General features: G+C 31.2%; 1 protein-coding gene across 1 annotated transcript; it reads right to left on the bottom strand.

Moving 5' to 3' along the window:
* Window positions 1-4055: 4055 nt before the first annotated feature.
* LOC114288550 (RmlC-like cupins superfamily protein) lies at window positions 4056-7671 on the bottom strand. The gene is made up of 3 exons (XM_028232075.2): window positions 7192-7671; window positions 4995-5715; window positions 4056-4388 (listed from the first exon to the last, which is right to left on the bottom strand). The coding sequence occupies exons 1-3, from the start codon at window positions 7385-7387 to the stop codon at window positions 4235-4237; spliced, it is 1071 nt and encodes a 356-aa protein (XP_028087876.2). The 5' UTR covers window positions 7388-7671; the 3' UTR covers window positions 4056-4234.
* Window positions 7672-15747: the final 8076 nt, after the last annotated feature.

The raw sequence follows: 15747 nt of genomic DNA on the forward strand, positions 1-15747 counted from the left end.
TCTAAAATTTCACCTTTTCTTTTACTAAATTTAAATTTAATGAAAAATTAATCAAAATCATGCTCCCACATTGTCTTTAGTTTGATATTAAATTGAGGATGATTAAAGCTTTGGTCAATGATACATATCACTGAAACTGGTACTTTAAAGCACCATTAGTGAGTTGGCACACACTAAAAAAAAGAGCACAGCAACACCGTGCCACATTATTAGTGCTACCACTAATTAGTGGTCTCAATCATTTTCCTTAAAATTTTCATCAAATTGAGAAATAGTGAAAGCTTTTATCAAATTACTGTAAATAGTCGTTAGTGTAAGAAAACTGGACGACCGGCCAGTTATTCCCTCGGACATCCACTTCTTTGCAATTTAAATTGGATAATTTATACTAGCTGTGTAACGCCCCAACTTCTGAGCCGCTAATAAATCAAATCAACCTCAAATTTATAATTACAGATAACTCATAATCTCAAATATACAAATATACAAATCGTCTCCATAAATAATTAACTCAAATGTCTCCAAAACATAAGTTATACAAATTTCCAAAAACAATATATAGTTGTGGACTAAAAAAAAATCTCCAACTCAAATAATCTCTTTAGATGCTTCAACCCCAATCGCCACTAAATTTGCTCCACGCTTGAAAAATAAATTAATTCAGGAAGTGTACAATACAACAGGAATAACAAGGCTCGGACAGAAAATAAATCAACAGAGATCAAACAATTGCACAACCGATTAGATTCGATAATCAAGCAATTTACCAAATTGCACAAACAAGTCAACTCGACATAAGATAATTTATCCAGAACCAAATACCTAGTCATACTCGGTACATAACCAGTGGCCGGCCTCAACCACCTCACCCAAGCACAACCGCTTATCTGGGCTATTGGTGCAAGCTATTGGCAAGGTCATATACAGAGCATTTCCATGCCATTTAGCTAGACAAATCAATACTGACTACATAAAACAACTTCATAGAATTTATCAAGTGACCAGAGTACTCAAACGTGTCAATAGAATTATTTCACAGGATTTATCAAATTATCATAATAATCAAGGGGATTACAAATTGGAAGTAATTAAAATAAACTCTTTGCAAAGAGATTTAAAAAAAATCATATTATATACTATCGAATTACCTCAAATCAATCTCCTCCATCTCCAACACTCGAATCTTAATATTTTTCCATGAATCTCCAAAGTGGCATAAGGTATGTAAGGTTTCACAAAACCTACAACTCTCCTCCGTTACGAAAATGCTTACACTCACTTTATACATTCTTAATCTAAACTCAAAATTTCTATAATTTAAGAGAGAACAATATGAGAGAGATAGAGATATGGATGGACCAAGAAGAAGAATGATAAAAATGGTTGAGATGTGAGCTCAATTTATAGGTAAGGATACTTGGGACAAAAGAAAAGGAAAAATAATAAAATAAAGTTTACTTGGTAGACAAGAAAGGGGTGTACTTGGAGAAAAAGAAAAATAACTTTCCTTGGAGACAAAGTAACTTGGAGTCTAAAAGAATAGGAAGTGATTAAAGGACTTAATTATGTGATTAGACAAGATTTAGTTAGCCTCTAATTGGAATGGAATTAAGTTGGGAACACAATCTCTTCATTTAGGGGTACTTGGTACTTTTGCTTTTAGAATGCCATGATTTATAAGCCTTGAAAATAGGAATGGCAACGGGGTGGGACGGGGTCGGGGATCCCACTCCCCGTCCCCGATCCCCGATTGTGAAAATCTCCCCGGCCCCGATCCCCGACGGGGAACCTACCACCGTCCCCATCCCCGCCCCCATCGGGGATCGGGTTTCCCCGAACCCGAAAATTCCCCGCCCCCCAAATCTGTTTCAACACCACCATCAACAACAACAACATCATCAACAGAATCATCAACATCAATGTATCATTTTCAACATCAACATATCAACAACATCATCAATAGATCATAAACCAAAAATAAAAATAAAAATGGACAGATCAGATCTGAGATCTGTGTATACATACATGTATACATACAGATGGAGGACGATACACATACAGATCTGTGGTGGACGAAGGAGGAGCAGGACGATCGGAGATGCGGAGGCAATGGATGGCTGTGACTGCGACGATGGAGGAGGCCATGGACGACGGAGGAGGCCGATCGGCGTCGCGGACAGTGCGAGAGTGAGTGAGAGAGTAGAACAGTGCGAGAGTGAGAGCTTGAGAGAGAATCGATCATGGCGGCAGAGAGGGAGAGAGATCGATCCGAAATGAGAGAGAGGAGAGGAGGTGAGGGTACCCACTGATATTGTTTTGGGATTGTTAGTAGATGAGAGAGAGAGTTGATATATATTATATTAGAGAGAGATGAGTGCAGTGCATAATATTAATATATATTAGGCGGGGCAGAAACGGGGACGGAGAGCGGGGCCGGGGTCGGGCCAGGCCCGGGACGGAATTTCTTATCACCGTCCCCGGCCCGAAAGTGACCGGGGATTTTTTTTTTAATACCATCCCCGGCCCGTCGGGGGTATTTTTCGGGGAAAAACCGTATTAATCGGGGTCAGGAGGTCGGGTCCCCGTCGGGCCGGGTTTAAATTGCCATCCCTACTTGAAAATTGATTCCTTACACTCTCCTAGGTTGGCCGGCCATGGAGAAGGAAAATGGAGAATATTCTATTCAATATATGTGTACTATGGAGATATTCCCAATGAATAATGCTTGGGACCCCCTTTTGGGGGTCACCCCCTCACCCCCTTTGCCACGTGGTGGGTGGTGATTGGAGGAGCAGGAAAAAAAAGAAAAAGAAAAAGAAAATGTAACCAATGAGAGAGAGAGGGGGTCAAAGGGGGTGGGGGGAAAAGGGGGGATGAATTATTGTTGATTCCCAATATATATATAGATCCACAAATTGATTTGGTGGTACTATAGTGTAAAAAGTACATGTACTAGTTTGGAGCAAATCTTAAAATTAATAAAAGAAGTGAGGGCTTGAAATTAAACTCATGTATTGGAACCTTATTCATGTAGAATTAAATTAAATTAGGCTAAGGAACCTAATTCGGCTAGGATATTCTTATTCCGATAAAAATTAAGAATGCTAACCGGCAAGATTCGAAATAATTTACGAACTAAGGAGTTTTAAGGAAATAATTCAAACGTAAGGGTTTTTTTTAAAGAGAATACATTTTTCAGGGGCTTCACAGGCTGGTCGATCGGCCAAACAATTGCTCGGTCGTTCGCCCGATCGACCAGTGATTTGATGAAAGATCAAAAACCTCGGTTAGAACGTGATATCAGATAGAATTTTTATTCAAATTTAATGAAATAAATTAATAAACACTGGATATGCCTAAGGGCATCTCCAATGGTTTACTCAAAATTTTCATCAAATTTCACTTAAATTTGATTAAAAAACTATTTGATATCGCGCGTTCCAATGGAGTGATTTGAAATTTTATCAAATCACGGGTTGACTAGATGAATGTTCGGAAGACAACTGGCCGATGTAATTTTTTCACAATTTTTTGCAAAGATGTGGTCATCTAAGTGGACAACTGGCCTGTCATCCAATTGTGAAAATAACTTGTAACTCTAATGTCTATAAACAATGATTTGATGGAAGGCAAATTCAATCCTCAACTGGATGAAAAATTTGAGAAATTTTGAATTTGATGAAATGTTTGGTGCTGGGTTAAAGCAGCAAAAGATAAATTTTTTCATCAATAAATTTGATGAAACATTTAGTTTTGGGTTGGAGATGGTCTTACTTCATATTAATTGATAAAACATCAATACAACCTCCATATGAATCAATTACATCCTCACAAATACTGTCATTGACACCAATCACATTCGATTCAAATACCACCTGATAAATACCCCTATTGACACTCAAAATAGCGTGAAGGTTGCTCAAATTGGTCCCCAAATCTATATAATTTGACTTCTAATCCCTTCAAAATTATAAGAGGGACTACGTGTACTGAGATTAGTTCAGCCAGGGAAAAGAAAAAAAAAACACATGCAACAGTTTCACAATACCCAATTCTTCACTAATTAATAAACATTTACTTTGTATTGAAAAATAAAATAAAATCCAAGCAAAAAAGAAATATTTATGTTCTGTAATATCCATCCCAAACACCACCTCAGAAAGAAAACACAACGGAAAAAGTACCAAACTAAGATATGATTTGAAACTGAAAACAGGAAGCGCTAATCCATTTCTCAGTTTGGAGGAGGGAAGAAGATGGCTTCTTTAGCCCTCTTCGACCGGAACTGCTGTTCTACATCCGAATCAACGTTGAAAGAAGCTCGGACCACTTCCGGTGACAAGGCCTTCCATGGTGCAATACTTCCTGCTAAATGAGTGAAAATCGGACTGCAATACACAATATATATTATTAGTATTAGAGACATGTTAAACAAATAGTTCATCTATGTTTTATTATTCTCTGGAAAAGCATAGAGAATTTGTTTGGCAAAATGTTTTGGGAATTTTTTTCAGAAAATAACTCACTTCAAAGGAAACTTCGAAAAAACTAGTTCTGAATTTTCAAAAGGGTTAATGAAAATGATATAAAAACAATATGTGCTCTTTGTTTCCAAAAACATGGAAAATAAAAATGAATAAAGCGAAAACACTGCCAAACAGACCAATTTTGTTTTCATCTATTCTCTTCTTATTAGTAACCAAATGTTAGGAATTATATTTAGACCGAGGACTGCTGGAAAAAAAAAAAAAAGTGAAGCCCAAAACATGAAAAACAAAAATGAATCAAACAACACACTACCAAACAGACCAATATTTGGTTATTCTCTTTAAAGCATCTCCAACCCTTCACTAATTTTTTCATCTAATTTGATTCAAAATTTGAGCAAAGCCCAATTTAGATCAAGGACTGACGGGTGAAAAATTGTGTGAAGCCCTATGTAATTCATCAGACAAATAACAAACAAGAAGCAGCATTGTGTAAGAAATACTTACTCAGGAGTGGTGATGATGGAGAACCACTCCATTCCCTCAGGATCAGCAATCTTTGAAACAACAAAAAACCTCGGCACAATAAACAGATTGCCACCCTTGAGAGTTGTCTCCAAGACCCGTTTTCCATCAATCCCAACAACCTGAACCCGGCCGCTACCTCTAACAATATAAGTCACCTGCAAAGCTGAATCACAAGAAAAACCAGGAGAGCACATAGCACTGCCATCCAACCTCACAAGATCAGCTCCGAGTCCAACCTCACCGACCAAAGGCAAGTTCTTGGTGTTCAAAACCACGACCCTCCCACCTTTCTTAATGTCAACGTCCAACGGAGCTTCCTCACAATTCAATGCCATCCCATCACGGTGTTGGTTATTGGGCTCGGGCATCTTGAAACCCGCTTCAAGCTTGACAACACCATTGCCGGTTTGCTTTGCAACAAGGGTTTTGACAACATCTTCTTTTAAATCCCATGCTCTGCTCACAAACTCAGTAGAGAAGCCCGTGAAGATGCCATTGGAGCCCGTTAGAAAGAAATCAGTGAAGGAACCGGATTTGTGGGCTTTTGAGGTATCACCCAAGAAGAGGATGACAAGTTCGGTGTCTTCCTTGTTGTACCACCATGTGACAACACCGAAAGGGAGGGCAATTGCATCGCCCTTCTTTATCGCAATCACCTTTTCCTCTTTCTCGGGGAGGACAATTCCGGCAACACCTTTACCTAAACATCGCAAAGATCAAATAAACAAGTGAGAAAACAGGTTTGAGTAAGGGCAAAATCAGCATACAAGTTCCTTACAGCAATTAAAGTGATTTTCCAAATTCGAATTTGGAAAAGCCTGCGAAAACCAGAACCCTGATAGATTCACAGAATTGGGAAACCTAATCATTATAAGAACCCATATCCAACTATGGTGAATTTAGACATCACAGTACCAACATTGCTAGAGGTATTCAAAACAATTAATCAAGCTCTCTTAACAAGGAAGGGTGTTTGGTGAAGACAAATACTTGTCACTGGCCAAACAAAAGGTGTCACAAAATATTCAGATTCATTCACTATTACCACAACAACCAAAAAAAAAAAAAAAAAAAGAGAAAAAGAAAGAAAATAGAAAAGAAAAGAAAGAGAGGATGTAAATCTACTATAAAACCAAGGCCAAACATTAACATAACAATAATAAAAAAAAATTAATTGACTAAATAACAAATCGACAACATTATGCAAAAAGAAACAACAAAAGTTCATCCTTCACAAGAAGGAAAAGCCTTTTATAGTTTCTATTGTCATGACTCCCCATAATTGATGCCAAAACAATAAAACCAAACCATGCAATTCTCACACAAACTCCAAGTTCCTGATCTCTATTAAAAAAAATTGCTAAAAGAATTATCTCTGGACAAAAAGAAGTGTCTGGCATATCCACAGAGATGAACGGAATGCTAACCTGTTAATCAGAGACAACATATCTTTCTTTTTCCAAAAATAAATAAATAACCCAAACCAAATTCTAGTGAATTAACCAAATATATTGACATATAGGTAAAATCTGTAGCATGAATATGCATCACACACACCCCTCACTCAAAACTACGACACAATGTGCTCAAAAGTATTACCCAACAACATTTTATCATAACTCCAATAACTCAAAGTCAACTCGATGTGATTAGTGTTGTTCTAACTTGGATCACATCACGTCTTAACAAACCCTTAGAGGGTACATACCACAGACTGATGCATACACATGGTATACAGATTACAGATATATGCAAGTGTCTGTGTGTGTGAAAAAATCAGCTTAAATTCAGAGTGGCATTTTGATAACAACAAGAAGTAATTCAAATTTTAAGCGGATATAAGAGGACTTGACCAGTAACCACTCTACTTGAACATTGATCACTGATGAAACATCAGACCCATGAATTCAAATCACTCATTCTAAAACAAATTAGAAATTCAATAGAGGAAAATTCAATTGAGAAACCAATCACAGAACACTTAAAAAACTGAATTATAATGATAAAAAAAAAAAAATCAAAAAGCCAAAAAAAACAAAAACCCACAAAATAACAAACGAATATAAAAAAAATCCAGATATACCCACATACCAAAATGGAACAAAATTCTGAAACTAGACATGCGTGTGTGTATATATATATAAACAGAAATTGGGATCTAAGTTATGTTATATACCTTGAAGAACATAAGCGACCTTGGCGGAATCAGAGTAGCGAGGAAGAGCGAAGCCATTGTTGTCAAGGGAGAGCTTGGCTGCTCCAATGTTGCCTTGACGGAGCATAGGAAGCTCATCCGGAGACCAGGCGTAGTACGCCCCTCCATCTCCTCCGTACACCTTCTTCGCTAACTTCGGTGACAGATCAATCTCCATTTCTCTCTCACTCTCTCTCTCTCTCTCTCTGTGAACAATAACACAGAAGACTAAATAAAATCCAATAAACCAGAATACCCAGAAACTAGAGTCTCAAAGAAAGGTAAATGAGACATGACCTATATATAGAGAGAGGAGAATATTGTAACCCAATTGGATGTGGATGATCATTAGTGGGTTTTTACATAAATTTGAGATAAATTCGAATTTGATTTGAATTTGGAAAAAATCTAATTGTACAGAAAGAGCAGAGTAACCCAATTGGACCTGACCGAGAGAGAGAGCACCAAGGATCCTCTAGAGTTTTTTTTTCTTAAAATTTTCTAAAGTGGCGTGTTGTATGAGCGAGATTTAATGCTAAAAAATTGATGTGACTTGTCATTAAATCTTAACCATACAACACACCACTCTAGGAAACTCTAGGAAAAAAAAAATTCTAGAGGATCCTTGCTGAGAGAGAGAGTATTGTAACCCAATTGGATGTGGATTATCATTAGTGGGATTTTTACATAAGTTTGAGATAAATTCGAATTTGATTTGAATTTGGAAAAAAGGCTAAGAAAAATGTTATAACTCTAAATAATTTATTAATTTTTTTATCAAACCTCTTATATGAGTATGAGGTCCACACTTATGTGAGAGATTTAATAAAAAATTTAATAAATTATTTAAAATTTCTAACATTACTCAAAAGCTAATTGTACAGAAATAGCGGAGTAACCCAATTGGACCTAACCTATACATAGCGAGAGAATATTGTAACCCAATTGGATGTGGATTATCATTAGTGGGATTTTTACATAAATTTGAGATAAATCGAATTTGATTTGAATTTGGAAAAAAGCTAATTGTACAGAAATGGTAGAGTAATTTTTTTTTTTTTTTTTTGAGATAGGGTATATATCATGTGGTACCTTTTATTATTATGATTGATTTTGACAATAACATCTAAGTGTTTGAAAAATAATAAAAAATATATATTTATGAGTGATAAAAGATAATATCATATAATTATTGACATAAAAAATTTGAGACACAAAGGGAAGGTTGGGACTCAATATGTGAGATTTATTATTTGTGTCACATCTATTATCTATACTATATATTAAGTAAAAGGGGGTTTTAACCCCAAGGCCTGTGGGAGTTCCAATCTCCTAATCCTAATTTTCTAATTTTTTAATTTAAAAAAAAAAACCTCAGCATTTATTGACTTTTCCCAATCCAACCTCAGCATTTATTGATTTCTCCTAACCCATAATCCCTTTTGACTTCTCTCATAATTATTGCAACACCTTTTTCAATTTCTCCCATATACTATGGTTACACACAAAAATAAAAAGATAAGAATTTAGCTATAGATCTCAAAAAGATATAATATCTAAATTTGAATTATGATTTAATAATATAATTATGTATTTTTTTTATGTATATCCATCAAAATTTTAAATTACTTAATGGGACAAATTAATCAATTTTCCAAAATTATTGATTTTTAATTTACAAAATAGATTAAAAAAAATATTGACTGATTTATTTATTTAATAACAAAAATATTTCATAATCTCTCCCTCCTAATCTCTCTCACAAATTTTCAAAAAAAAATATTAAAACTTGCATTCATTTTCTCTTCTCCAAAAAATCAGATAATATTTTCTATTAAAGTTGTAGATATCTACCTATATTTTATATATTATATTATAACATAACAAAAAAAACTAAAAAACTAAAAAAAAAAATCTTTAAAGTTTATCTAAATAAATTTTTAATCAATAAAACTCACATGTCTATCACATATCTAACTCACATCATAACTTACCTAAATAATAATAATTAAAAACAAATGAAAATCACAGATAAATTAAATTTTTAAAAAAAAGATACCCACAACTCCAACTTAAATAAATTGAAAAAAAAAATACCCGAATAGAAACCACACAAAAATAAAAATAAAAATAAAAAGATATATCTATCTATCTATCTATATCTATACTATATATTAAGCAAAATGGAGTTTTTAACCCCCAAGACCTATGGGAGCTTCAATATCCCAATCTGAATTTTTTAAATTTTTTATTTAAAAAAAAAAAACTCAGCATTTATTGATTTGCTCAAAATCCCCTGATCAGTATTTATTAATTTTTTTCAATCCACATATCTTTCCACATACCTGCAATTATTGATTTGGTCAAAATCTCCTGATCAGCATTTAAAATTTCCTCATACAAATAATTATAGATACAATTCGTATATAATTACTGCAATACCATTTTCAACTTCTCTCATACATTATAGTTAATGATAAGAAAAAAATCTTAAAAAATATAATTTATATATTAAAAAAAATCTAAAACAAATATAAATATCTATAATTATCCTGTGCATAGCACGGGTGATAGCTAGTTGATTATGTAAACTAATCTATACTATATATTAAGCAAAAGGGGTTTTTTAATCCCAAGCCTTGTGGGAGCTCCAATCTCCTAATCTAAATTTCCTGATTTTTGATTTTCAAAAAAAAAAAAACCTTTGCATTTATTAACTTCTCCTAACTCTCAAGTCTTACCCTCATAATAACACTTTAATGCATTAAGAATAAGTAAAAAATATATATATATAATAATAATAAAAAGACATTTAATTCTTTGAAAAGTTCAACACATATAATTATTATCAAAATATTAAACTTTAATATAATATAAAAAAGGAAAAAAAGAAGACATTTAAAAAAAAATTAAAATTAAAAATCACAATTCACATATATATCTATCTATACTATATATTAAGCAAAAGGGGTTTTTTAATCCCAAGTCTTGTGGGAGCTCCAATCTCCCAATCTAAATTTCCTGATTTTTTGATTTTAAAAAAAAAAAAAACCTTTGCATTTATTAACTTCTTTCAACTCCCAAGTCTTACCCTCATAATAACACTTTAATGCATTAAGAATAAGTATAAAAAAAAATATACAATAATAAAAAAAAGACATTTAATTCTTTGAAAAGTCCAACACATATGATTATTATCAAAATATTAAATTTTAATATAATATAAAAAAGGAAAAAAAGAAGACATTTAAAAAAAATAAAAAAAAATAAAAAATCACTATTCACATATATATCTATCTATACTATATATTAAGCAAAAGGGAGTTTTTAACCCCAAGCCTTGTGGGAGCTCCAATCTCCTAATCTAATTTTTTTGATTTTTTGATTTAAGAAAAACAAACGTTAGCATTTATTAACTTCTCCCAACTCCCAAGTCCTATCCTCATAATAACACTTTAATGTGTTAAAAACAAACATAAAATATCTATAATTATCCCGTCCATAGCACGGGTGATAGGCTAGTTATGTGTTTATAGCAAAACTTTATATTTTTTATTGTTTATTTTTTTAGGACTTAAGGTGTGTCTGGTTTTAATTTTTTTTAAAAAAAAAATTATATTTTTAAATTATACTTGACTAGATGAACAAAATTATGTATATTATATATGAACAAATTTTATTAAAAATAAAAAAAAGTCAAGAATTTGTCTTCAGTAATTTTTTTTTTTATAGATTTTTTCATTTTTTAAGATTTTTTTAAAATAAAATATTTTGAAATAATTTTTTTTTTTAAAAAAAATACAGACAAGGAGTTCGAAAAAAACATGACTTCTTTAAATTGATCCCAAACTCACAATTGATTTACATAATCACAACATTAATATTGTTACATAGTCATTTAAAATTTATTTATATTTGAACTCTATTTGTTTTTTTCTTAAAAACATTTTACTTATTTTTTGTTGTTTGTTTTAACAAAAGCTAAGTAAAACATTTTTGGAAAAAAATATTTGTGTATCATTTTTTCAAAAATGACTTACTTTTAAAATTTTTGCAAGTCGATTTTTACAAACTTAACTCCGACTCACTACCTTTTCAATACATTTAGCCCAAATAAAAATCTTAGCCCTGTTTGATTTCAGGATATAAAGGGTAGAACTGAATATTATATACTGTAGGGTCCACATATCCCATGTTTGTAATTTTTTTTTAAAGATGATATAATATACTATGGGATTATATATCCCCCAAAATTGGAAGATATACAATACCACCACCCCCATTATATCATGATTTAAAAAGTTCAATTTCTATCTAATATAATATAATATAATATAATATTTTTAATTTAATATAATATAATTATTGAATTGAATTGAATTTAATATTATTGAATTTAATATAATATAATATAATTTAACATAAAATTTGAATATAATATAATATAATATAATATAATATAATATTATTGAATTGAATTGAATTTAATATAATATAATATAATTTAATATAAATTTTGAATTCAATATAATATAATATTATTGAATTTAATTTAATATAATTTTTAAATTTCATATAATATAATTTTTTTTGTCATTATCAGGTTAACATTAATATAATATAATTTATTTTTTGTTTGAAAAAATTATTGAATTTAATATGAATCTTTAATTTGTTCCAATATAAAATAATATGAATTTTTTATTTTTTTATTTGCATTAGTTCCAATATGGGTATTTAAAATATATTATGTGGGCAATCTTGAAAATTACTTATTTATATCCCACAATATATTTTGTAAAATAAATATGGATAATACATATCCAGTCTTATATATGAAGTCAACAAACATGAATTGGGGGATATATTATCCAATACATATATTTTATTTATTATATATCCTGACTAAATCTCACATCATGTTATATTCTCCATTTTATATCTAGTGAAACCAACAGGGCCTTAGGTCACTAAAAAGTCATAAACGATACTTTATTGAATCAAAATTTATCTTTTCAACAATAAAATATTTTTGTTTCAAGTGTCAACCAAACGCTGAAAAATAAAAACAAAAAAGATTTTTTTATGTAAAATTAATTTATAAAAAAATATTTGTCTATGTAAAATATTTTACGTGAAAATAAACCAAGCCCTGATTTGCTCAAATTGTGAGAAACTGGGATTGGTTAATGGATATAATTTGGTGAGATTTGAACTAGACATGGTGACCGTAGTATAGATATAGCATTTTGTCATAAACCATGGATAAGATAATGATAATCTCAATAGATGATGAAAAAGGCAAAAACAAATTTAAATTAAATAGTGAGTAAGTGAAAACTGTCCTCATCTACACTGGATACAGTGTGAAAACATTAATTACAGGTTTTATTTGTGAATGCAAATTTCCATTTATGAAATAATATTAGACAATCAAAATATTATATGACATTACATGATTAGGGTTGTTTATTAAAAAGTCAAAATGTCATTAAAAATGACAAATCATATTAAAAGAAATCAAAGATTTCCTTCATTCTTTTTATTTTGAGTATTACTATTTACGTCTAAAAGGTAGGCTCACTATTAAAGTAATGTGTCAAGAAGATAATTAATTAATAAAAAATATCTAAAAAATAGACCTGTATATTATCTATATCTATATTTATATTTATATATTTATACTATATATTAAGTAAAAGGGAGTTTTTAACCCAAGTCTTATGGAAGCTCCAATCTCCCAATCTAAATTTCTTGATTTTTTTATTTAAAAAAAAATTCTTAGCATTTATTAACTTTTTCCAAATCCAAGTCTTACCCTCATAATAACACTTCAATGCATTAAGAACAAGTATAAAAATTATTTGAAACAAAAATGCTAGAGGCCCCAATAATTCTACCAAAATTTTTACCAAATGTCTCACATGGGTGTGAGACCCACATGAGACTCACATTGTGTGAGACCCACACCCATGTGAGACATTTGGTAAAACTTTCGTGCACAAGATCAAATAATAATATAAAAATATAGAATAACATGTGAAACTACGTGCAACGTACGTGCACCTCTACTAGTTAACATTAAATATTAGGACTCATAAAAAACAAACATTAAATATAAGGGAAATTCTAGAATTACAAGACTGTTACGTGTAATTTTTAACTGTTTTAGAAATATGATTCATCTCCCTAATTTAGCCCCCCAATTCTACCCCAATGATGTGGAATTAGGGGAGCTAAAAATAAGAGAGAGATAAGGAAAAATGATTTATTCTCTAATTTTGCCTCCCGCAATTCCATCTCTAATAATGTAGAATTAGAGGGAGCTAAAGACGAAAGAGAGAGAGAAAGAGAGAGAGAGAGAGAGACGAGTGTAGGACCGTTTTATATGGGTTTTAGCCACATCATTGAGGGTGGAATTGAATGGCCTCAATTAGGGAGATGTAGCACATCTTGAGAGAGGAGTGTGAGACTGCTGCACGCAGGTCTTAGCCATGTCATTGAGGGTGGAATTGCAAAGCCTCAATTAGGGGATGTAGCGAGATTGGATTTTTATTGTTGTATTTAGATCTTAAATTTGTGAAAAATATTTAATTTCTTTTTTTTCCCCTCTGTAAATCAAATCACAAATCCAAAATTTGGTGGATAATTTGAGTTGGTCTACACTGAGAGGGGTGTAATCTAGTGGTTTGGGTGGTCATAGTATTGGTGTAATTGCCAATCTACCTCCTACTTTCTTGATTTTGAAGAATAATGTTAGAGAGTAACATTTGAGATCTATAAATATACTTTTAATGATAGGATAAGGAAGCAAAATTATACATAATTAAGTATCTAATAAACCAAACATTAATAATAATTATTCCACATCATTATAAATAAAATTTTAAAAATCTTATTAGCGATGTAAAACTTTTTTCCGGTGCAAATATGTTATTCAAACTTCGGTTGGCTCATGTTGGCGCCATTTCTTTGCATATTGATACTCCAACACGTGTTTCCTCTTCTAAATCCACAATTGCTAGTTGAACATATAAAGGTAAATTACATGATTAGTCAATGTTGTTTAAGTGAAGTGTCATTTTAATTTTTGTAATTTTAATTTGAGCTTTATATTTTTAATTTTGTTACGATTTGGTTTTTTTTTGCTACTTGTGGTTAAAATTTAGAAAAGAAAAAAATCATTTGTAAAATTAGAGGAATTAAAGTGAAATTTAAATGATTTCTCTAATTTTGTACATGATTTTTGTAAAAAAATTCAAAATGCTAACAACCATATAAGGATCAAAATGAAAGAAACCAATGGTATAATTTATTCTAAATATTATTTCAATGTTAATTAAAGTTGTAATTTGATTGTTTTGTATGTCTCTTAGGACTGTGTGAGCATTCATTCGACTAGTCAAAATCGAATGATCCAAACCAATTTACTAGATAATAAATGATTTCAATAGACCGAAAGGATGGATACAATTGTATTTTTTTCAATTTGTCTAAGTTTGGACGAATGGTGGATGAGAGACCACTCAACCAACTTGATTCTCCAACACTCCTAAGAAAATAATATTACGTTTTTATACTTTGTATGTTAAAAATATTATTTTATTTAGTAATAATATTTGCTATTTATGAAATATGAAAGTTGACCTTTATTTTTAAAGAAATTAAAAATTTTAAACTCAAAATAGTAAATAATTATTGAAAAATAGTTCCAAAAAAAGCTTAAAATAATAACTGCCAAACTGTTAAATCAATTCGTATAAATCTACCAACTTGTAGGACCCGCTTAATCATCATTCATTAACTAAGCGAACGGATATAAATTAATTTTTTTAATCTTCTAAAATTTAGACAAATGACAAATGAGAAATCATTTGATCCGATCCAATCCAATTCGCAAACCCCCCTACTGTACATACTAGTGGTGCTTTTTAACACGTTAAAATTTAATCCTAACCAAGACAGGTAAAAACACGGGTGGTTTCTGCTTTGAGATTTCCAGCTAATCAACTTTCAAGTTTGATCCATACCTACTCTTTAGAAGACTTGTTTGTTCCGCTTGGGCCGAGTTGGGCTGGACCGCGGCTCTTGGACCCCGCATGGGCCTTGCTGAATAGTGATTGGGCCTTTTATAGAGTAATCCAGGCCCATCACGGCAAAGTTTCGTCTTACAATTATTTAGATGTAACTTATTATTTGGTGGTTACTTTTTTCTTACAAATTTTAATTGAATAAATGAACATTAATGCTTAGAACACTAACAAATATGTAAATAAATATATCAATTAAGATATATGGTGAAGTACCAATAAATCTCAAATAGTGATTTTATAAATTGTTTGGTCCTCTATTTTTTTTATGAACCCAAAGGTTCTATTTTAGTGTGAATTACATAAAAAGCCAAGCATAAACGTGCATGTGTTATGTGTTGAGGGATAAATGTTAGTTTTCTCGTAATGTTGAAATTACTACATGTAACACTTAAAAAAAATTCATTAGTATATTTTTCCCAAACGTAACACTTTAATGTAGCACTCA

This window comes from Camellia sinensis, chromosome 3 (assembly GCF_055761805.1).
Source record: "Camellia sinensis isolate YWXY chromosome 3, ASM5576180v1, whole genome shotgun sequence".
NCBI lineage: Eukaryota > Viridiplantae > Streptophyta > Magnoliopsida > Ericales > Theaceae > Camellia > Camellia sinensis.

Excerpts from the sequence above, each read along its gene's own strand:
- LOC114288550 (XM_028232075.2), bottom strand. The coding sequence starts at position 7,387 with ATGGAGATTGATCTGTCACCGAAGTTAGCGAAGAAGGTGTACGGAGGA. Across the intron at positions 5,716-7,191 it reads GGTCGCTTATGTTCTTCAAG|GTAAAGGTGTTGCCGGAATT; the intron begins GTATATAACATA and ends TGCGATGTTTAG. Across the intron at positions 4,389-4,994 it reads TCCATCATCACCACTCCTGA|TCCGATTTTCACTCATTTAG; the intron begins GTAAGTATTTCT and ends TGTGTATTGCAG.